A 24,353-nucleotide genomic window follows, 5' to 3' on the forward strand; every position below is an offset into this window, starting at 1 on the left:
AAAAGGGGCAAAGGCGATATGTGAAAAATAGCAGGAAATGATGGTCTGTTGTTGTTAAATGAAATATCCTCCTTTCTCCTTCCTCCTCTCTCTTCTCCTCTTTCCCTCCTGATCGTTTAAATAGTAATGAACCGGATGTAACTGAATGTGAACAGGTGCTTTCCATCCTGGGTCTGCGGTCTCTCTCCCTCACCCGTCCCCTCTGCACTTACGGGGACGACATTCACTGATGTACACATAACGAACAGTAAATGGGACGATGGAAACAAACATGCACTCAGCACATACATCGAATACACTATTACTATGTAGCCCTGCTACAATATTTTCTACATACATCTACATACATACTGTAATCCACAGTACCAAATTCCTTAATGATATTCAAATTTTATGCAGTAAAACTTTCCATGGATTGACACATTAAAAGAATTTTGCAAAATAACGTAAGGACAGCACTTGCCAAACAGCCTGCCTGTCAAAATCTGTAATTCAAGAAGCATTGATATGAAGCTCAAAAGATCCTACTATGGCATTTCTCTGCCACAGACATCTCACCTTCCACATGCCAAACGTGTTTGTTCAGTTAATTAACATCTCTAAATTGGCCCCGCATGGTTGAGAGTGGATGTGTGCCTAAGTGTGCCTCATCCCTGTCCAGGGTTGAATTCTGCCTTGCATCTGATGCTGCAGGGAAAGGCTTTGGCCCTCCACAAATTTGATTAAGTGGTTTTGTGAATGTTATGATGCTACACTTTAAACAGTCAGTCATCATCCAACCCGCTATATCCTAACACAAGATCATGGGGGTCTGCTGGAGCCAATCCCAGCCAGCACAGGGCGCAAGGCAGGAACAAATCCCAGGCAGGGCGCCAGCCCACTGCAGAGCGCACACACACACACACACACACACCAAGCATACACTAGGGACAATTTAGAATCGCCAGTTTACCTAACCTGCATGTCTTTGGACTGTGGGAGGAAACCAGAGCACCCAGAGGAAACCCACGCAGACACGGGGAGAACATGCAAACTCCACGCAGGGAGGACCCGGGAAGTGAACCCAGGTATCCTAACTGCCAAAAGAACATCTTTGCCATATTTATCAAGTGTCTCAGAGTAGGAAAATGATCCTGACTGGCTGAAATATCTCAGAGTGACACAAATTTGGTCCTACTCTTAGGAGTAGAAAGTAAAAGCATTTTATAAATTTCCCTAATTTAGAAAACTAAATGCATCAGGAAATGTAGGAACCAAGATGGGATGCCAACCTATTCCATGAAACACTCCTGCATATTCCTACATGTCCTTTCTGAGGAAATGTGGATTAAAACCATTTGAATACAGTGACAAAATGCAGCCATCACACAGAAGACAACCTACCCGTGATTCAAACAAGCACTATGAGATAATAATCCTATCTGGTGTGCCCCCTGTGGCGACAATTGAAGATCATAAAAATAGCATTCATATTGTTATATTGTTATTAAGAACTTAGGCAAAAAAACAAATTTCAAACTCTGTGCTGAAATGTCAAAACCTGCACCTCTCTAATAAATTTATGTCTAAACCTATTTACTAAATATTAGTCTTATTTATTTATTTATTTATTTATCTACCTAGTTTGTACTGTATTTATTTACTTAATGAGCTTCTATAAAGATTTCTCTCTGGCGACAAACAAAGTTAGTCAGTTAGTTGTATTTATCTTTATTTGTCAATATTTTACCTATTTGTTTCAGTCTTAACATATTCAAAAAACACACAGAAAGATCCAAATAAAAACAGCTACTGTTGTCAAATAATATAGGTAAAGTACCTGATGAGCAAGTTCATGTGCTATGACCTTGGTTACCCACTGTTTATCTGATAAAGATGATGTCTGAGCATCGTACAGAAGAGATGTCTCTCTATAGGTTATCAATCCCCAGTTCTCCATTGCTCCTGACTGGAAATCTGGGATGGCAATTAGATCTGAAGTAAAAAGAAAAAAAAAAAAATCATAATTAAAACAAAGAGAATAATTAAAGTGCTGTAGTGAATTTAAACACATTTATTATTAAACATAATAATAATGTAGAGTTGATAATTTACAGAGATGTATCTTTATTAGTTAAACAGATCTAATAATGTTCATGTCCTATTTAAAAAAAATTATGATAAAAAATTAAATAGTATCTATTTAAATATGAGAAGGCCCCCTGCTGGATTTTCTCTACATTTATAATAATGAGGGCATACAGTGTGTGTAACAATGGGTGTGTTTATTTTTTTAAACACACAAGGGTAGACTATACAAAGGGAAAAATAAAAGATTAAGCAAAATTTGCCAGAATTCTGACCCTTTCAATGTAGGTTTTCAACCTCTGTGGGATGCATGACAACTTGCCCACACAACTAAAGTACTCTCTTCTTCACCTCCTCTTTCTCTCAATTGTGTAAGTCGAGCCTCTGTCTTCTTAATAAGTAAGAGAATGCCCTGAATGACTCTAAATTCAAGGAGCCTCTTGCTGAAGGTGGCTCTAAAACTCCTTCCTTTAAAGGTAAAGTTAAGGAATCACTTCCAGAGTGAGGGGATGCCCTTCATTAGCCAAAGGAACAAAGAATCCCAACACCCCGAAGACCTTAGTAGCCAGTTAAAGGGCTGGTTATTTCAGACAGCTACTAGGTTGCTGGCCTCAAATGGGCTGCAAGGTCCTGTTCTTTCTAGTGAGGACTATAAACTATATTTTTATAGGTGGCAGCTCATGACTGGCCTCCTGCTAGTTTATATGAGGTCAAAAAAGCAATTTGTTCCTACTTCTCCGAACTTGGGGAATTTTAAATATATATTAATCTACACATATAAAGTCTGAAGTTTAAATGCAGTAGTATACATTCAAACAAATGTATAGTTTAAATGTGAAACATTCTAATCTCAATTACTGGTTGACTGCCCTATTACAGACATAAGTACTCAACTCACAAAGAATAACTCCGTGATAATGTTAGACAAAGCAGTGATGTGTATGTTATTTATCGTAACATACAGTAACATGAACCTTTCACTATTAAAAAAGATTTACTAAATATATGAAAAAAAGGTAAAAATAGTATCATTTCATAACCCAAGTATCATGATAATATTGTATTATTAGTGAAACACATGGACCTCTGGTCCTCAAAAAAAGAAAACTGAAAGATGTGAAGTCCACTAATATAATGATAACTTAATTATGAATGATGAACATGTAGGCATCATGTTCTGGGAGATTATCAAGAGAGGTTTTCATGGACTAATGATACTGTGCATGCAGTATTAAAACTGCTTGCTGTATTTATGAATAAGGGGCAAGTCCTGTGTGATGGCCATCTATTGTTTTTAGAAGAGGATTCTAGCCATGTTAACTGAGTTGAGTCAGTAAAGGACACACAATCAAATTGACATGAGGGCTTGAAATGGATATTTGTCATTGTTTGTAGTTTCTGGTGGTGTTTGCCTGTTTGTACGACAGTGAATCAACAGCAATACACATTATAATGTTGTCAGTGTTGTGTAAAATTGGTTAGGGAGCACATGGAAACCTGGAAAGGGATCTCTTTTTGAACTGCCGTTCCCAAGGTTTCTTCTATTTTTTTCCCTACAAGGGTTTTCTTGGGAGTTTTTCCTTATCTTCTTAGAGAGTCAAGGCTGGGGGGCTATCAAGAGGCAGGGCCTGTTAAAGCCCATTGCGGCACTTCTTGTGTGATTTTGGGCTATACAAAAATTAATTGTATTGTATTATTTTTACTTGTTGAATTTTCCTGCCGTCTGTCTGTGATTTTTGTTTTTTATGTTGTTCATCTTTGTAATACAGTGGGACCTCGGTTTGCGAGCATAATTCGTTCTGGAAACATGCTCGCAGTCCAAAGCACTCGTATATATCAAAGTGAATTTCCCCATAAGAAATAATGAAAACTCAGATGATTCGTTCCACAACCCAAAACTATTCATATAAAAATGATTAATACAAAATATAAAGTAAAAATACATAAAACAAATGAACCTGCACTTTACCTTTGAAAAGAATCATGGCTGGTGTGAGTGAGTCTCTAAACTCTTGTGGGATTGCACCCAACGGGACGACACGTGGAAGAGTGTCCCAAAGCAATCGCAGTCTCCCAGCGCTGTAGCAGTTCGCCGTAAAAGCAAATCCGAAAAGATCGCGGACATGCTATAAGAGGCTGCCGTCGATGGGTGATACAAGGATCAAGGAACAAGGACCATTATAAATGCGCAGGGCCCTACCTGACTGCTGTGTCTGTGTATAGGAAAGCGGCAGATCCCGCTACAATAAATAACCGCACTGTTGCTGTTTCAAGCTGAATAAAGCTGGTGTTGCTAAAAGTACTGAGACTCAGCTTTGTGTTTTAGGGTGCAAGACGGGGACTCGCACATCACAGCACACACGCGCGAGCACACACACACGCACACACACGCGAGCGAGCACACACACATACACACACACGCGCGTGAAAACACACAGTCACAATGCTAATGCTGCAGTCAAATGTATACGCTCATACGGATGTTGACTATATGAGTGAGGCACACCGACTCAGATGGAGAATAAGAGATGATTGCCCACAATCCCGCAGCGAGAGAGAAAGAAGAACCATCAGCTCAGTTGTGATCACATGACACTCAGCAGACAAAGCGTATACATACTACTCGTACTGTAAGACCTCGCTCGTTTATCAAGTCAAAATTTATTAAAAATTTTTGCTTGTCTTGCAAAACACTCATAAACCAAGTTACTCACAAACCGAGGTTCCACTGTATTTCATTGATGCTTATATTTTTTTAAGAAAATGAAGAGAGATACTGTATCTTCATTTTCAGGACTTGAAAATATTCTACAAAAGTTTCATAAGGATTTATAATGTAAAAATTGGCACAGGCTACAGGATGGCCTTTGAAAGGGTGTTGTCCACCATTATGCAGTAATGATTAATCTGATTATGAATTCTTAACACAAAGGCACCCTTATCCTGAGGGATTAATAGGTTCATGGAGGTGCATATTGGTGTGCATTTCCCGTGAGATGATGCATGTTGCTATGTTTTTGGTAGCTATGAGAGGGAGTCTAATTCCAATTTCTGGGCCACCATGGGCTGGGCGTCCAAATCATGGGGCACATAGCATGTGTCACGGCCTAAGTTGTCAATTAAGACCAAGATCAAGCTTCGAAGGCCAGGGGTGTGAGTGTTTTTTCCATGACAGATAAACAGACAACCCTTACCATTTTAAATATATAGGTGGTATTCCCGGTAATTCCCACCCCTAGTACATTTTCTCCCATGTTTCAAATTTCTCTCTGTATTGTACTGGTGGTGCTGCTGCCTCTTGCTTTATGGGGTAGCCAGTAATGTACAGGCTTACTATCCCCCTGTTCCTCTAACAGGCAACTTACCAAAGCAATTAATCAGGATGTGACATTTTATCCTCCTATGAAGAGTTTCAAAGAACATTTTTTTCCATAAAATCCCAACCAGGTGCTGTGCTCACAGGGCACAAAACTGTTTATAGGCTACCATGGAAATGTCACACAATAATTTATTTTTTACTGAGGCATAAAAAAGTACTTCCTTTATAATAATTAATAAATGGACATAGTTAGATATATCTGGCATTCACTTTATTCTCACTAAATAATAGCCAACATAGCTAGCCTTGCATAACAAGTCAAAAATTCTACTTAGTCATTATTTATTTTAAAGGAATTACATAATATTTATCAGTGTTTAATCTTTGGTACTTACCAAGTTTAGGAAGGGGATAGCTAATGTTAAAATAATTTTCATAAAATTCTAAAATTTTTACTGCAACTTCAAGAGCATACTGTGTTTGATTCCATTTTTCAGGGACAGCATAAACTGAAACCTGTAAACAATTGTAAAAATATAAAATAAGATGCAGACATACACTCAGTGGGAAATTATTGGAAACTCTATAACTAATACTGAGAATGGCCTCCTTTAGCTTTCAAAACAGCCCCAATTCTTCATTGCATGAATTCCAAAAGATTTTGGAAACATTTCTTTGAGATTCTGGTCCATGCTGACATGATTGCATCACACAATCTCTGTAGATTTGTCAGCTGTACTTTCATGTTATGAATCTCCCGTTCTATCACATCCCAAAGGTGTCCTATTTGATTCAAATCCAGTGACTAATAAGGGCACAGAAGAACACTGAACTCATTGTCATGCTCATGAAACCAGTTTGAGACAACTTTTGCTTTGTGAGATGGTACATTACCATGCTGGAAGTAGCTATTAGAACATGGGTAAATTATGGCCATGAAGGGATGCACATGGTCAGGAACAATACTCAAATAGATCATAGCATTGAAGGCCAATTGATTGGTATTAATGGGCCCAAGGTGTCCCACCCACCTAGACAGTTTACTCAAGGTGGGTTAAGTGCATGAATTCATTATGTTGATGCCAATTTCTAAACCTACCGTCGCTGTTTCTCAGCAGAAATCGAGAGTCATCAGACCAGGCCATGTTATACCAGTCTTCAACTGTACAGTTTTGGTGAATCTGTGTCCAGTGCAGACTCAGCTTTTTGTTCTTGGCTGACAGAACGGAAAGCAGTCTTCTACTGCTGTAGCCAATCCACTTCAAGGTGCAATGTACTGAGCATTCTGAGATGCTTTTCTGCTCACTACATTTGTACAAAATGGGTTATTTGACTTACTGCAGCCTGTCTGGCATCTCAAACCAATATGGCCATTCATGTCCTACCTCTCCCCTCAACTAGATGTTTCTGTCTAGAAAACGGCGCCCACAGGATATTTTTTGTTTGTCCCTCCATTCTTTGTAAACTCTACAGACTGTTATACACAAAATTCCCCAAGAGAAAAGCAGTTACAGAAACACTCCGTTACATGCCATGATTGAAACCGCTGAGATTACATTTTTCCTCCATTCTGGTGTTTGAAATGAGCATTAAATGAAATTCCTGACCTGTATCGTCATGATTTTATGCATTGTGCTGCTGACACACGACTGGCCGATTAAATAATTTCCTGGATAAGCAAGTGTACAGGTGCTCCTAATAATTTGCTGAGTGAGAGTGTATATGATCTTTTCTCTCAGATTACTTCTCATGAAGACTTACAATAGCCTGAGCAACTTAAATCGTACTAATGAATATAAGTATTGATGTTTCATCAACTATGAGCAGTAAGCAATGTAGATTAAATTGACAGTAATAAAGTACTTTTACCAGGGTCATTAATTAAACCAATTCTAGGCTATGCATAGTGCTGACAACACTAGCTGTTCTAATTTAATTAAGTATTGATTAAGAAAAAAAAGAGTACATAATAAACTGTTTAGATAGCAAGATTTTTTTCATTCTTAAAAGGGAGATTTTGGCAGTAAACACAAAACAAAGAATGCAAAATAGGAGAATGAATAAAAGACGCAAAAAATGATGTATATTTCTAAAATTGTACAATAAGGCTGGCGTGAACCCTGGGGGTGATGACAATGAATATGGTCCACTTACATGTCAGAATGGACATAAAATATAAGGTGTCTAATGTCTTTTCTTACTACTACATTGCTTTATTTGAATAATGTACCCTTACCTTGATATCTGAAGTAGTATTAGCACTAATAGATCTGAAGTCACATACTATGTAAGCTACAAGGTATGTACTCATTTTTTTGGTCACATTAAAATAATCTTCTACCAGCCCATCTGAAAGTTCAAGGGTTTGAATCTGCAAAAGCAAAAACATGACTTTAGGTTACCATACAAATAAAATAACATATAGTAATACATTTTACTAAACTGTCATAATGTCAGATTTAAATATATACAGTAATAAACTTATTTACTGTGTTAAAATTATCCATTAAAAAGAGTTCAGCAGTAAACTGCCCTTTTATGCAATCATATGTTTTTAACATTTGTCGAAGGAAGTGCAGCTGACTCAATTACAAATCACTTGACAAAAATACAACTTTTGTCAAATTATTTTTTTAATCTCAGCTCATCTTTAATCAGATTTTAGATTAGACTAGCTGTGTTAAATTTTCAAATGGGCCTCAGTTATAGTGCCATTGATTAATCAGATGTATCTGAAGTACTATGTAAGTAAATACTTTTCTGAATGCAGTATTTGTTTTTTTTTTATTTTTACCAGAGACTAATATTTTTAGTTCACTTGTGCTGCATATTGTTCAAAATTCTATATTACAGTCTTTGACAGTGCTGTTGTGAAAAAGGTTGCAGCAGAACTATGTACAGTGGAACCTCGAGATACGATCACCTCTGTATACGAGAAATTCAAAATACGAGGAAAGTATGAGCGAAAAATTCAGATCTAAATACGAGCATTGGCTCGCGTAACGAGCCAGGCTGTGGGTATAGCTCGCGGCTTAGCGAGGGGGCATGGTAGCAGTTGCGAGCTGCGATCTGCGGTGTCTGCGTTTCTCACTTAAGTGCACAGGTGGGAAACTGCCCACATCCATGATTGTTCCTGTGGCTGATGGGCTGCAGCTGCCATGTCCTCCCCGCATATATAGAGAAGCGCGAGCCGGTTAAGGGGGAGAAGAAGTAAAAGAAAAGAGAGGAGAGAGAACGGAGCTTGCGGCAGGCAGGCAGGAGTAGGAAGTCGGTGCGGGAGAGCGAGCGAGTGCAGGGTCGCGTGTAGCTGAACAGTGAGCTGAACAGGCGAGCCAAACAGCTGAAGCAGGACGGTGTAGAGAAGGTCAGCTGCATTAAGAGTGTCTCGCCTGTTGCAGAGCCCGCAGGTGAGACGCTAACAGAGAAGAAGCACCGGGGATTGTCATCTGTTTTTTAAAGACTGCATCCTTTTGACGTTTTAACCTCGTGTTAAAGGATTGTTATTCTTGTGTATTTTAAACCTCCACTTCACAACTGTTTTAAGGATTATTTATTTAAAGATTTATTGAATGCTCTACTGCACTTTGGACACCTGTTTTGATTCTTTTAATAATCAGTTATATTATTTACCAGTGTTATTTATTAAAGGTAGACTACAGTATATATAATTTATCAGTGTTATTTGTTAGGAAAATTGATTTTTATGTTAATATATTTGGGGTGCGGAACGGATTAACTGGATTTCCATTATTTTCAATGGGGAAGTTTGTTCTAGATACGAGAAATTCGCTATACAAGCTCAGTGCTGGAACGAATTAAACTCGTATCTAGAGGTTCCACTGTATTAATTAAAGCGGTATGTGCTCAACTCTCCATTAGTATGAACGTCTAAACTTAGTACTGCCTCTATATACAGTGGATTTGAATAAATAAACGCCTCTCAAGAAAAAAAAAAAAAGATGCTTTTACCCAGTTAAAAGCTCCACTTGTTCTCGTCTTATCACATTGTAAAAAATAGCATTTCTATCAGCTGTAAAAATGAGTTTCATTCTCTTCAATTGTGGCTTGGCTCTATTGATTAACGTGCAGTTTTTTTTCTTCTAATTCCTCTTTGTTTTTCTAACTTCAAAAAGCACTTAACTCTTATCATTGATTGGCATTGCAAACGTAATGACAATCTGCAGGTGGACAACAGTGTTGGCTTTTTAAAAAGTGCAAGGCTATGTGATGATAAAAAAAAATGTAATCAGTTTCTCTCAGATTTATTGCTACACGTGGCAACCACCAGGTCTGCAAAAGTAATCAACAACACTGAACAAAATATTCTTCTCCATTTCTAACTGTTTGTTTTACCAAAGAGATCCAATCCCCCCAGTCTTTGAATTGCAGTCAATTTGCAATGGGGAATCCCACCTCTTCTCCCTTCCAGTGCTGTCTGTGGATTGTCAAGGAACTTAAAACTGGGTCTCAAGGCCAGAAAAGTTGAGATACACTGGTCTAAGATAAACACTGTAATCCAGCAAGACAATTCTCATCACAAAGTGAATGAGGAAAAGGGGGAAAAAAAAAAAAGATGCAGAAAATGCTGTGATGGAATTGTCTGGAGCAGCACACTGCTTGCTGGGAATTGTAATGTCCACTTTGGATTTTGCATAAGGTTGCAGATAATAAAGTATCTATCTATCTATAAGACTAAGGGGGTTGGGAGGCATAATATATTAAATAACCTTCTTACTGAATCAATTGCTTGAAATCGACTATGCTCACACTGTGCCTGAAAACCACTTGCTAAATATGTCTTCTCTGAGCACTGCCAGGCTTTTCTTCTTTCACTTAGCTTCTGCAGTTGGCCTACATTTGCATGAACCAGCATACCCCAATTTTTCTCTGCAATCTCTGTCAGCACTGTGGTGAAATGGGTGACAGAGCGCATTAAAATGTTTCATCACTAGAGCATTATTATATATTATAATTATATATGTATACTATTATACAAATACCAATAAATAAAAAAAAACATATTTGCTATTTTTGTTCTTTAAAACATTACCAAATTTCAATCAAATCCATTAAGACATTTTTGAGACTTTAAGGTATTTAATTTTTAAGGTATTCAGTTTTTATATTGTGGTGGGATTTTACCCCTAAATATCCATCCATCCATTATCCAACCCGCTATATCCTAACTACAGGGTTACAGGGGTCTGCTGGAGCCAATCCCAGCCAACACAGGGCGCAAGGCAGGAAACAAACCCCGGGCAGGGCTCCAGCCCACCGCAGACCTCTAAATATTAGTATATAAAAATTAAACTACCCTAGATGTACCATCCTGCCAAATTTTAGCTTTTTGACTAAACAGGAAATACTGTTTTATTGATGAATGAGTGAGTTAGTCAAGTTTACATTTTGTGACAAAGCATTTTTGTCCTCATCCAGAGCTTTTCATGCCCCCCCCCCCAACCCCCCCCAATGTCTGTTGGCCAGCTGGAGATCATTTGTAGGCTCTGGCAGTGCCTGTTTCTCCTTGCATAAAGGAGCAGTTACCGGTACTGCTGCTCAGTTGATGCCCTTCTAAGGCCCTGTCCAGCTCTCCTTGTGTAACGGCCTGTCTCCTGATCCTCCATGCTCTTGAGACTGTGCTGGAAGACATAGCAAATCTTCTTGGAACGGCACAGATGGATGTGCCATCCTGGAGGTGCTACCAGTAGTGACAAGGACACTAGCAAATTGCAAAACTAGAAAACAATCAGTCAGGAAGGATAAGGAGAGAGCAATTCTCTGTGGCCACCAACTACAAAACCATTCCCTTTTTGGGGATTGTCTAAATGTTGACCTCTCCATTGCACCTGTTGTCACTTTCATTGCTTCCTAACTTGACAGATTGATAAACCTGAAGCTCAATTAACATGGTGCTAGACCGTGATAATTAAGTGTTCCCTTAATCATATATATGTTGTCACACACGCATGTCAGAGGACTCCCCTCTGAGGGCTCAATTCAAATGTGCAATAAACCGCAGAGATGAGAGGGGGGCTACCGCTAACCTTATTTTCTTGTTCTTCTTCCCTCTCAGTGCCGGGAAACCAGCCAATAAGGGCACATAGTTCCCATAACTTCTGTTCCAGCCACAATAAAACCCAGAAGTCCCAAGAGAAGGTGTCTGATGAAGACCAGAGCCTACCACAGGATAGAGCACTGTCTTAGCAAAGCTTAAAAGAATTATTTTCCTGTTCCTATTTATGAGAAATCTCAGTTTGGGGAGCAGTGCAAAGTGGACCGTTTCCTTTTCATTGTTCCGTAAGTTTAAGTTCATCTGGAGGTGAATAAAAGGGGCGACCCAGTTGGTGTTCTAAACATTCTTTGTTTTTGACAGAGTCTTTACACTGCCCAACCACAATATATATATATATATATATATATATATATATATATATATATATATACAGTAATCCCTCGCTATATCGCGCTTCGACTTTCGCGGCTTCACTCTATCGCGGATTTTATATGTAAGCATATTTAAATATATATCGCAGATTTTTTGCTGGTTCGCGGATTTCTGCGGACAATGGGTCTTTTAATTTCTGATACACGCTTCCTCAGTTGGTTTGCCCAGTTGATTTTATACAAGGGACGTGGCAGATGTCTGAGAAGCTACCCAACCACAGCGCGTATTATGTATTAAATAAAACTCCTCAAATATATTGTGAGCACAGAGGCTGTTCGCACCCCTAGAGGACACGGCCGCTCCTCAGAAAATGCTGAAAGATTACCTTCACAGTGCTCCCTTCTTTGCTGGGCTTACACGTGGCTGCTTTGCAAGCGATATGCTTCCCGCATGGTGCTTCGCGTACTTAAAAGATCAAACAGCACGTATTGATTTTTGATTGCTTGCTTTCCTCTCTCTCGCTCGCTCTGACATTCTCTGATCCTAACGGAAGGGGTGTTAGCAGAGGGGCTGTTCGCACACTGGCCTAGAGGATACGGACGCTCCTCTAAAAAATGCTGAAAAATGCTTGCTCCCTTCCTTGCAGCTACTTTGTCCGGCGGTGCTTCGCATACTTAAAAGCCATTTTTGACTGTTTGCTTTTTTTGTCTCTCTCTCTCTCTCTCTGATGCGCACTCCTTTGAAGAGGAAGATATGCTTGCATTCTTTTAATTGTGAGACTGAACTGTCATCTCTGTCTTGTCATAGAGCACAGTTTAAACTTTTGAAAAAGAGACAAATGTTTGTTTGCAGTGTTTGAATAACGTTCCTGTCTCTCTACAACCTCCTGTGTTTCTGTGCAAATCTGTGACCCAAGCATGACAATATAAAAATAACCATATAAACATATGGTTTCTACTTCGCGGATTTTCACCTTTCGCGGGGAGGTCTGGAACGCAACCCCTGCAATGGAGGAGGGATTACTGTATATATATATGGCTAACACTGTGGCTATGATCAACACTGTCTTCTCCTTCTCTCGCTGCAGCATCGAGAAACCGCCCAGAGAGGACACCTAACTCCACCATTTCTGGTTCCCTAACACAAAGAATCCCAGCTACCCAAGCTTCCCGAGCAAAGTGACCCTAATCCATAGCTAGAACTGAGCATTATAATTTGTTATTGGAAGCCTGAGGACAAAGGAAATAACGCCTAATAAGCGCTTTCCTTTGCATGGACTGTTTATTAAACGGGACAACCTTGTTAGTGCCCCAAATTTTCTTTGCCAAGCCTGTCATTCCTGCACTCAGCCACAATAAATAAAATAAAACCATGCTGCAATATAAAAATCATGAGTATTTCTCTGCAGTCTTCTATGCTATGGCAACGTATCAGTTTTCATGAGAGGAGCAGAGTCTTCAACAAAAATACACAGTGGTGTATAAATGAAAAGCTGTAAAGCCAGTTTTAGAACAAACTGAAACTAAACCATTAGTTGAATCAAGTGATAGTGATGAGAATGTGAATTGATTATCAGACACTGACACGGATAACAAAACTAATGATTATGGTGCTGTACGCTGTAATAGCAAAAAAAAAAAACAAAAAAACACTTACTTTTGGCATGTTGGATAACGCAATGTGCTGCCTTTCCCTTCGTATTTTGATTGAGAATGTAGCTTTGAAAGATGGCTCATCAAAACAGGGAAATGCCATTCTTGCTGCAGTCGGTTCAAAATCTGTTGTAGCCAATACCCTTTTAGAGATAAAAACAAATATAAACTGAAAACATAAACAAAAATGACTGGGTTGCTCATTTATAATTCTCTTAATAGCAGGAATGATTAAATCATGCAATCTTTTAAAACATCTTTACTTATTTTATTTGTGTTAAAAATACATAGAAATAGCTAACTGCACTGCTTCGGCTTAATTAGTTAGACTGGCATGTTGTAATTTTAACATTGGTAAAAATAAACATTTTTTATATATATTTTGCAATACATTGGCCAAAACTGCACACTGAACTCCTGATAAGGCCCCACTAGCGCAAACAGGCTCCCGCAGCCTGACTGACATACCAAAAGGCATATACTGTAACAGAAATATAAGCATTGCATGGCACACTGCAAATTATAAGACTGAGGTCTATGTTGATTATTTAGATTTCAACCTGTCTTAGATGGGTAGCACAGCTAATAATGACAATAAGAATACAGCCATGACCCTCACCAGGAAAAGCGAATAAGAAAAAGAGATGAAAGAATAATAATATAGTTATAGTAGCATTTTTGATGATTGCATCATTTATAAAACATTTTATAAACAAAAGATAAACTGGGTAAAGGCCTCAGACACATTATTATTGAGCATGATATAAACTGTAGATGACGCAAAGTTGTTTAGCATTTCTGAGTTGTGTAAGACCATGTGTTAAACTTGATGATACTCTGGGGCTTCCATACAAAGGTACAGGGCTCTGCGCTTTTTGTCATCAAGCTCTTCCACAACTGTCAAAAGCCACGAGATGCATCTAGTTCAGTCAAACACTGTTCTCTCAGTGAGGATATCATCCATATTACTAACCGAGAATGGTAAACCGGATGGCATGGACGCAGGTTTACTAACTAAACCGGATAGCATGGACGCAGGTACACGGCGATGGGACCATGAGACGTACTGCGCAGGCGCGTACAGCGCACATCTCATAAACCGCAATCCAAGTCGTATCCACCGTGAACGAAGGACTCACGGCCCAAAAACGAAACAGCTCAATTGACGTGAATGAGAAATGAAGCAACAAGGCGCCCATAGCTAATGACTACCGACACAGCCACGCCAAAAAGAGGATTCTGCGCTGCAGCCCGGATTCAAACGGAAGAGGCTACGGCAGCCCCACAGGTCCACAAAGATAGTACAAAGGGCGCAGGCGTCACCGCCATATTGTGAGTGGCACTACTGCGGGGTGAAGTTAGGAGTAATGTGCTGCTTGGGATTGTACAAACCACTGAACGCTTTACACCGAATTCAAACACAATACAGCTCAACGATACAAACACGAGCCCACCTAGATAAGATCAGTGAACGCAGGTGCCTACAACGTGCGTCTGAAACTCTGGAAGCAAAGCAGGCATGGGTTCAAAACGAACGAGCTCGACTGACGGATATTCAAACACGAGCCCGGCTGGATAAAATCAATGAACGCAGGCGCCTACAACGCGTGTCTGAAATGCCGCAAGCAGAGTGGGCACGGCTCCAAGACGGACGAGCTCGACTAATGTATTTCAGGATACCCAACGCCGGGGGTAGGTGAGCGAAGCGAGCAGGGGGCGGAGCCCCCCTTGTAATACAGAGTGTGATTTGTCAAGTTATTACATGTTACAAATTTATTACTGCTTACAAATATCTGAAGAAATAGGCATTTTAATTTAAACTGAATACATTCGACTGACATGCTTTTATGCTGTAGCATTTTATAAATTTTAACATCAACAGAAAAACATGTATACCATATAATCTTAAGAAAACATACCTTTCTTCTCCCACTGAGGTTAGATATGTGCTTTTGTAGAAGCCATCAAATCCATCTGCTAAACTAGCTTGAAATCTGATATGAAGGCGATATTTTTGGTTTGTAAGCAAAGTCTTGTTAGCCATAATGGCAATTTGCTCATGAGCTTTATGCCCCAATACATTAAGATTCATTTCTTCACTATCCGTTTTCCAGTCTGCTTCTAGGAGGATACTTGCAAATGTGATTTCCAAGCCCTTGCTATGTAATACTATGAATTCAGTATCATTTTTAATCAGAACTTCAATTGTGACCATGCCACTAAAGTTAAGGCTAGTCAGATTTGGATGGATAAGAATATCATAGTGTAGGGGTACAACTTTATCAGGAAGGCGCATACTAATCCAGGGAAATGAGTCATTATTACCAACTTTGAATTTTCCTTGTTTACTTTCACATGGCTCTGCATAATGAAACGTTAATACCACTGACAGTATTATAAAAATGAACACCCGAATGTTGCTTGACATATTAAAAATCTAAAAGTAAAAAAGTGTTGCAATTCACTTCTATAAACATAACACAAAATTGTCCTTTGTCCAGTAAGCACGACATCAAATCTGCTGATCCTAAAAGCAAAAAAAAAAAGTAAATTAGACAAGAGATCACAAAATTAAAAACTGAAAACCTTCACATGTGGAATATGATTATTCAGTCCTCAATGTACTATTAATTAATTTGTAAATGCATGTTTTTCTATCAACTTCTTCCATAAAACCAGAACATATCTTTACTGCCAAGCTTACCTAACAGCAAATACAACTGTAAACGTTTATGCTGAAGAGCCATCCATTTTCTAACCCACCTGGTAACACTGTGATAAAGGTTATTGCCTTACAACTCCAGAATTTCTTAGGACACCTTGTTCCTTTAATGTGGGTAATGACATCCTTGATATGTTCTACAACTTTATGATGGCCAGTGCGATTTTCTATGGTGTAGTGTACTGAGCCGGAAACATCACTTCAATGAGGCCTACTGAATCAACAAGCTAGTTATGAAGGCAGGCTCAGTAATGGGACACACTCTGAATCTGCAGGAGAGGTACAGTAGTAGCAGAGGAGAGGATGAAGACAATCTGATGGACTTTACGAACAATTTTTTACATCCTCTCTGTGATATACTAACTTTATCTATCTATCTATCTATAGATAGATAGATAAAGATGATACACACACACACACAGACACACACACACACACACACACACACACACACACACACACACACACACACACACACAAACATACAGGGTGCAAGGGTGGGAAACCCAGTATCTCTCCCTGGACGCTAGATGGCAGCCTCCCTGGGTTACAGCGATGCCTCGGACTTCCCCAGGGCTTCATGGGGGTTGGTGCAGCCCTGTGGGGTTCCGGAAGTGCAGCCGGATGTCGGCAATCAAGCACCTGGAGCACTTACAGGTACCCAATAAAGGGACCTAGCAATCACTACTCAGCGGCCAGAGTCAGGAGGAGGACAAAACTTGTGGAGGAGTGGTGGTGGAAGAGAAAGGAGTGTTTTGGTGTCGTAGTTCTGGTGCTTGGGACTGTGTTGTGGCTGGGGGGATTACAGGGAAGACGTGCCCTCCAGCTGAAGAAAATGAAAGTTTTGTTTTATTTTATATGTGCCTCCCATGTCGTGTCGGGCGCAATATAGCACCATTCTTACAACATACATACATACAATGGTCTGAACACAAAATTAAGATTAAAAAGAAAGAACTCTTCTGACTTAGCAGCCCCATTCACAGTGTGGCCTTATGCAGAAGTATTGCTGTTGGTATAAAAGAGCCCACATAGCGTTTCTTGACACACATCTGCTGAATGATTCATTGCCTGAAAGCCTTCAGTGTTGGTGTGTCACAGAGAGGATGTGTAACATTGTTCATAATGGCACTCAGTTTTGTTTTAACTCTCTGCTTTGCTACGACCTCCAGGGGTCCAGAGTGTGTCCTATAACTTTGCTTTCCCCTTAAATTAGCTTGTTGATTCAGTGGGCCTCTCTTGAAGTAATGCTACCAGCCCAATACACCACAGTGTTGAAAATTGCACTGGTCTACACAGAGTTATAGAAGATGTGAAGGATGTCACTTCCCATATTAAAGAAACACAGTCTCTAAAAAAAAAAAAAGAGACTGCTCAGCCCTTTCTTATGTAGCTTCTCAGTGTTTTGAGACCAGTTCAACCTGTCCTTAATGTGGAACCCCAAATAATGGTAGGAGTGGACCACCTCTACCTCCACTCCCCGAATAGTGACTGGACATAAAGGCTCTTTGGTGTGGCAAAAGTCAATAACCAGTTCCTTGGTTTTGCTGATTTTACATGCAGACAATTCTCTTTGCATCAAGAAACCAAGTTTTCCACTTGACTCCTCTGTCTCACCCCCTTCATAAATACAACCCATAGGTGCAGAATCTGAGAAATTCTGCAAGTGTCATGACCTGGTGTTATACAGTTTTTATAGTCTGAGGTGCACAGAGGGAAGAGAAAAGGAGACAGGACTGTTCCATGTGGTGCTCCAGTGTTACTCACAAAGTCCTTGAGTCACACAACCAGTGGACTGCCTGACAAACAGTCCATTATTCAGGACACCATCGGCTCATCCACCTGCATATCTGAGTTTACACCTTAAGAGGAAAATTTGTAAAACATAATCCTCACAGTGCTGCCAGCTTTGTTCAGGTAAGAGTAAGCCTTATGGAGCAGATTGATAATTGTATCCTTCACTCCACTATTTGTCCGACAGGCAAATTGTATTGGGTTCAGGTGGATGAATTATTTAAGAAAAATGTGCCAAGTAATACTATTCAGACTCCTTTATATCTGCATTAACATGCATTGGTAACGGCTGACTTGGACTGCTCTCTTTTTATCTTTTTTTTTGTAATTCTTGTGTGTTTGAGGGGGGTTGTTGTTTTTTTTTTTTTTTAAAACATTTCTTGAGCTTCTGTAAAAAAACTACATCTCCCTCTGGGACAAACAAAGGTCTGTCTTTTTATTTATTATTACGACAATATGCTAGAAGAGCAATATGGTAGTCTGTGGTAAGGTTTATGTATAGCAAAGACAGTTTTTCTAAGATTTTTAAAGGGGTAAACACATGTACACTGTATCAGAATGCATCCACCCATAATTAAAGTGTCATTCATTGCAGTACTTTATAGGCAAAAAAATGAGTGAAAGTGTCACTGAAAGATAGTGTACCTTCATTTGTCTATATTTGCAAATCAAATATGAAACTTGCCAGGTAAATACAGTACTAGACAAAAGAAACCCATCCATCCATCCATTATCCAACCCGCTATATCCTAGCTACAGGGTCACGGGGGTCTGCTGGAGCCAATCCCAGCCAGCACAGGGTGCAAGGCAGAAAACAAACCCCGGGCAGGGCGCCAGCCCACTGCACAGCACACACACACACACACACACACACACCCCAAGCACACACTAGGGACAATTTAGAATCGCCAGTTCACCTAACCTGCATGTCTTTGGACTGTGGGAGGAAACCCACGCAGACACGGGGAGAACATGCAAACTCCATGCAGGGAGGACCCAGGAAATAAACCCAGGTCTCCTAACTTCCAAAAGAAACCCGATTATTATAAATGTACTGTATATTTAGAAATAAATCTTGGTAAACTTTTAACTATGTGTCTATTTTTACACAATTTCATCTTTGACTACTTTATATAAATATGTTTATTCCATAAAAGTTACACTATAAAGCACAGTGAACATTATGGTGCAGCATTCTGAGTCAGTTTAACAACAAGGATGAAATGAAAGAATAAATAAAATTAATTTAACTATGAAGCCAAATAGAATATTGAATTTAACTGAAATGACAAATTCTTAATGTAATACTTGAATTAAAATTACAACATCTACAAGCAAAAACCTTGAAAACAGGCAAAAGGTTAACTGGCTCTAACTATACTAAGAATCAATATATGTCAGATAATGTTACCAAATCCACTTAATCCAATTCAGAGTTGTGTGGAAAATCCATTTAACAAATCATCTGAGCAGTACAGAAAAACAAAAGCCACAGTTAGCCACGTCCATGCAGATAAAAGGTTCACTGTCTTCTGGAATAAACAAAGTTAAAATTCAGCTGATCTATGCCAACCAGCTGTCCACTGTTTATTGAGTATCTAACAACATGAGGCACAACATGTTTAACTGTAACTGTAGTATGGCATGATAATCCATCCATTTTCCAAACCCTCTTATGCAGAGCAGGGTCATAGGGAAGCTGAAGCCTATCCCAGTAGCACCAAGCACAAGACAGGAACAATCAGTGGATGAGGAGTGCCAGTCCGTTACAGATGTGTTTCATTACAACATATCTATAAGAGTTAACCATTAGGTTTCCTACCACTCTGATGTTTAATTCTGTGGCCAAACTTGACACACCACTTTGGCTACTCGAGCAGCGGCACTGAGTGTCAAAAAAGAAAAAACACCAATTTTTGGAGAATCAACTGACAAATAACAAGAATTTATTTATTTTGTAGTCCTGAATCACACAAGGAATGCCTCAGTGGTCTTTAACAAGGCCCTTGATTTTTGGCAGCCTGGACATTCTAAGAAGACAAGAAAAAACTGCAGAAAAAAAAATACCTTGTAGAGAAAAAAAATGGAAGAAATCTTGGGAAGGGCAATTCAGAGACAGAACCCATTCCAGCTGGGTTGGGCACACAATAGGTGTCAGAAAATGACATAAACACATACAACAGAACACAAATAATATTCTTCACAGAGCTGGATGGTCAATCTATCATGGCCACCTCAGAAATACAACACAACAGTCAAAACTACTTTGTTCTTGCATAGCACACCTCTCCAAATGCAGATGCACAGCATCAAGACAAAATAATAGAACATATTATATCACTCACTAAATACAGAACTAACACATATGAGGATACAGATTGTTCAAATACATCAAAAACAATCCTAAATAATAAGTAATGTCTACCACATTGGTCGTCTTCTTCTTCTTCTTTCAGCTGCTCCTGTTAGGGGTTGCCACAGCGGATCATCTTCTTCATATCTTTCTGTCATCTGTATCTTGTTCTGTCACACTCATCACCTGCATGTCCTCTCTCACCACATTCATAAATCTTCACTTAGGCCTTCCTCATTTTCTCTTCCTTGGCAGCTTTATCCTTAGCATTGTTTTCCCAATATACTCAGCATCTCCCCTCTGCACATGTCCAAACCAATGCAATCTCGCCTCTCTGACTTTGTCTCCCAACCGTCCAACTTGAGCTGACCCTCTAATGTCCTCATTTCTATTCCTGTCCATCCTTGTCACACCCAGTGCGAATCTTAGCATCTTTAATTCTGCTACCTCCAGCTTTGTCTCCTGCTTTCTGGTCAGTGCCACCGTCTCCAACCCATATAACATGGTTCTGTTCCCGCAGTTAAACGCACCCTTGATGGTTTTCCTCTCGAGATTTGCAACAGAGCTCCTTATCACCCGAAGCCGTGTTGCGGGTTCCAGTCAAGTTTAACATCGGTTGCGTGCTATAAATAAGTGGAGTTACGAAACGACACCCCGAATACAACTTCCGAGATCATGTTTGAACTGAGTTAATGGCCAAGTTACTGAACGTTCAACTCTCCTTTTCACAAATCCAAGCGAATATGACACGTGCACTTGGGATTTATACACGATTACATACGAAGATGTGGCAAAGCAACGCAGGACGGGCTGTCCGCATGTAGGCTACATGTACACCGGCCCAGTTCAAAGTCGTCAATAAACTTCACTCACATCTACAACACCTGCGCCAACGGAAAGAGCAGCTAGCTGCACAAGGAAAGGAACTTGCTGTCTATAAGATGACTACAGCTTGGCTTCACCATATTAGTAAACATTATTTTACCTTAGAAGTTTACCTAATAACCGAATGATCTTCCTCTCTTTATCTTATTCAAAAGGTAACGTGTCCGTGCCCGTACATACGGGTACTGAAGACTGGGAGATGACAATTTCTTTCGGTTTCGTTTTTATGGTTTTCACCCAGATTGAACATTCTGCTGTTAAAAAAATATTTATTACTTAGTCTTGTGCCACGAGTGTATTTTCCGCTTGTGATCGTGAAACTTAAATTTGTGTAAATTAGATTAGTTTCGAATTTACTTTATCGTATGTACTTGTATTTGAAAGTTGCTATAACTCGTTATAATTAAGCCTTTGTATACGTTAAGTGGTACCGCCACACCAGGATATTTGCATTTAATAACTGAAACGGAACCCATGAAAATATAGAACGTATAATGACGATGTGGCTGGCTGGTACTCTTTTGGTAATCATAGGCTACCGTAGTTACCCTGTGAAGGACATGAACTAGGGACCAAGTAAAAATGTTAATAACGAGAAAACGTCTGCTGCTTCTTGTCAAACCTTGTCCAACCACAGTCATTCGTTTTTTGAACTCTGTTTCTCCATGATAGTATCGCGGGGATCAAGTGCTAGTTTCAGCAATGCTGACGGCAGCACTAAACTTCCGCTATAAAGTTTTCTTTTTAAAAATGCGGCTATTGTACAGTTTTTAGAACAGCCCTAATTGCGAACCTGTTACAGGTTAACCCTTTTTCTTTACCATAAAATGTTTTCGTTTTGGTGTATTAACTCATTCATCCATCTATCAATTTACCAACTCACTCGTCCTATCTATCTATCTATCTATCGATCTATCTATCTATCTATCTATTTTATAGTGCCATTCTTAACTCTCTCTCTATCAATATGTCATATAATTTTCTATTTTATAGTGCCCTTCATATCTGTCTGTCTATCTATCTAGTGCCTTTTCTGTCTATTTTATAGTGCCATTCATATCCATCATCTATCTATCTATCTATCTATCTATCTATCTATCTATCTATCTACAGTCATATGAAAAAGTTTGGGAACCCCTCTCAGCTTGCATAATATTTACTTTCAACAAAAAAAGATAACAGTGGTATGTCTTTCAACAAAAAAAGATAACAGTGGTATGTCTTTCATTTGCTAGGAACATCTGAGTACTGGGGTGTTTTCCGAACAAAGATTTTTAGTGAAGCAGTATTTACATGTAGGATGAAATTAAATCAAATGTGAAAAAATGACAGTCCACAAATGTGGGTCCCCTTGTAATTTTGCTGATTTGAATGCCTGTCACTGCTCAATGCTGATTACTTGCAACACCAAATTAGTTGGATTGGCTCTTTAAGCCTTGAACTTCATAGACAGGTGTGTCCAATCATGAGATATAAAGGTATTTAAGGTGGTCAATTGCAAATTGTGCTTCCCTTTGACTGTCCTCTGAAGAGTGACAGCATGAGATCCTCAAAGCAACTCTCAAAAGAACTGAAAACAAAGATTGTTCAGTTTTCACACTTTATTGTCGCAACATTGAATTACAGTGTATTTCATTTTAGTTGACTCCAATTATACCAAACCAGCTACAATTATGTACAAATTCAAAATGAAGAACAGCAAGGTTGTCTTTCAAAAATCTGCACTCCCTGATTAAACATTACAAGTTCACAATTACCCAAACTCCACTTTAAAAAAAATATTTTGCTTGAGCACAAAGAGTTCCTACATTTAACACCATGATGTACCCCATTAAATAGAGGTAAACTATACAAAGTCAAACACTCAAGTCTCACAAGAAAGCATGCTTTTTCACCTTTCAGGGTGTATCTATGTCAAGTTAATTGTAGTTTTGTAAAGAAAAGCAAATCAGTAGGCTGGAATCAACAGTTCACTAGACAGAATTATGCAACCTTTCCAAACACTTTTGAATCCTGTAGATTGTATATTTTTACCCAAACTTCCTCCAGGTGACATCTCAAAAAGCACAAATTGATTTCATGTGTGTGCATTAGCTGCCTATTTCTTCTTTTCTATTCTTTAGGCCATTAAAAACCCATAATATTCTTTAACAACCAGGTCTTCAGAGTCTCAAGATTTCTTTCCAGCCATCTTATGTTTTTCTCAATATTCTCCAGGCACATCTGTGTAGCCCTAAGTTGGGAAGAGTGTTCTTTTATAGATTCGAAAAACATTTTCACCTGAAAAAAATACAAAAAAGATATAATTGTATAAAAGTATTTCCTCACTCTTCTCTTTTGAGAAGTACATAATTTAACATACGTACATTAATTTTCAAACTCTTTTAATCTAATTTAGTGTCAACTCTCCTGGAGGCAGAGGGCACCAAACCTTTGCAAGTCACATAAGTGCCATGCTGGGGCCAATTTAGAGTCACCACATAACCAAATCTCTGGGGAGGTGGGAAGAGCGGCAGAGGAAAAGTTATACAGACATGGAGAGAACATACAAACTCCAAACAGGTAACTGGAGCACAGGAGCACAGACCTAAGGTGCTAGATCAGTGCACCATGGTGCTACCCAGAATTATTTCAAAAATTACAAAAATGAACAATATTTGTTAAATTGTTTAACATCTTTTTTTTATCATTACTAATTACTAAACATGTGTGTTCTATTACTCAGCATTATTATGTGAAAAAATATAGAGTTTACTGTTAGATGAATTCCCTCCTCCTACCTTCAAAATGAATGCATAAGTGTTTTCCTCAGATGTGTAAATTGTTGTGATCAAGAGCAAAGGTTATGTTAGAAGGGTTACGTTCTTCATTATCCTATATTACTAATCTTTTTTAAGGAAAGACCTGTTCTCGCCGAGATTATTCTAATGTTCTAAAGAGAAAGGTTTCAGAAAAAGGTAAATAACAATATGTTTCCTTAATAATTGTCAATTTCTAAAGGAGTTTTTGAAGAGAGACATATTGTCTAATGTAGTCTGTGGTATAGTAGCTGAGGTACAGAACCCCAAGCCATAAGGTTGTTGGTTCAGTTCCAGCCACAGAATTTCTGTGTGTTTCTGAGCAAGTTACTTAACTAGTCTGTGCTCCATTTGTAAAAATACATGCAAAGAATAGTA

At 39.0% G+C, this 24,353-nt stretch overlaps 2 protein-coding genes across 7 annotated transcripts in view; both read right to left on the reverse strand.

Annotated features, from left to right (window-relative positions):
- Positions 1-21,578, reverse strand: part of LOC114654895 (endoplasmic reticulum aminopeptidase 2-like) — a 73,254-nt gene extending 51,676 nt beyond the window's left edge. For 3 of the 4 annotated variants that reach the window (XM_051929503.1, XM_028805739.2, XM_028805737.2), the window contains exons 1-6: positions 21,278-21,578; positions 15,343-15,950; positions 13,428-13,566; positions 7,623-7,757; positions 5,782-5,902; positions 1,820-1,974 (exon numbers count right to left, since the gene is read on the reverse strand). In XM_051929503.1, the coding sequence (XP_051785463.1) occupies positions 1,820-1,974; positions 5,782-5,902; positions 7,623-7,757; positions 13,428-13,566; positions 15,343-15,851 (1,059 nt within the window). In that variant the 5' untranslated portion in view covers positions 15,852-15,950; positions 21,278-21,578. The remainder of the gene's footprint in view (positions 1-1,819; positions 1,975-5,781; positions 5,903-7,622; positions 7,758-13,427; positions 13,567-15,342; positions 15,951-21,277) is intronic. The other variant, XM_028805738.2, reaches the window with a different exon arrangement.
- A 1,221-nt stretch (positions 21,579-22,799) lies between these two features.
- LOC114654896 (endoplasmic reticulum aminopeptidase 2-like) overlaps positions 22,800-24,353 on the reverse strand; it is a 125,485-nt gene continuing 123,931 nt past the window's right edge. For all 3 annotated transcript variants that reach the window (XM_051929505.1, XM_028805740.2, XM_051929504.1), the window contains exon 19: positions 22,800-23,457. In XM_051929505.1, the coding sequence (XP_051785465.1) occupies positions 23,305-23,457 (153 nt within the window). In that variant the 3' untranslated portion in view covers positions 22,800-23,304. The remainder of the gene's footprint in view (positions 23,458-24,353) is intronic.

Source organism: Erpetoichthys calabaricus, chromosome 7 (assembly GCF_900747795.2).
Source record: "Erpetoichthys calabaricus chromosome 7, fErpCal1.3, whole genome shotgun sequence".
NCBI lineage: Eukaryota > Metazoa > Chordata > Cladistia > Polypteriformes > Polypteridae > Erpetoichthys > Erpetoichthys calabaricus.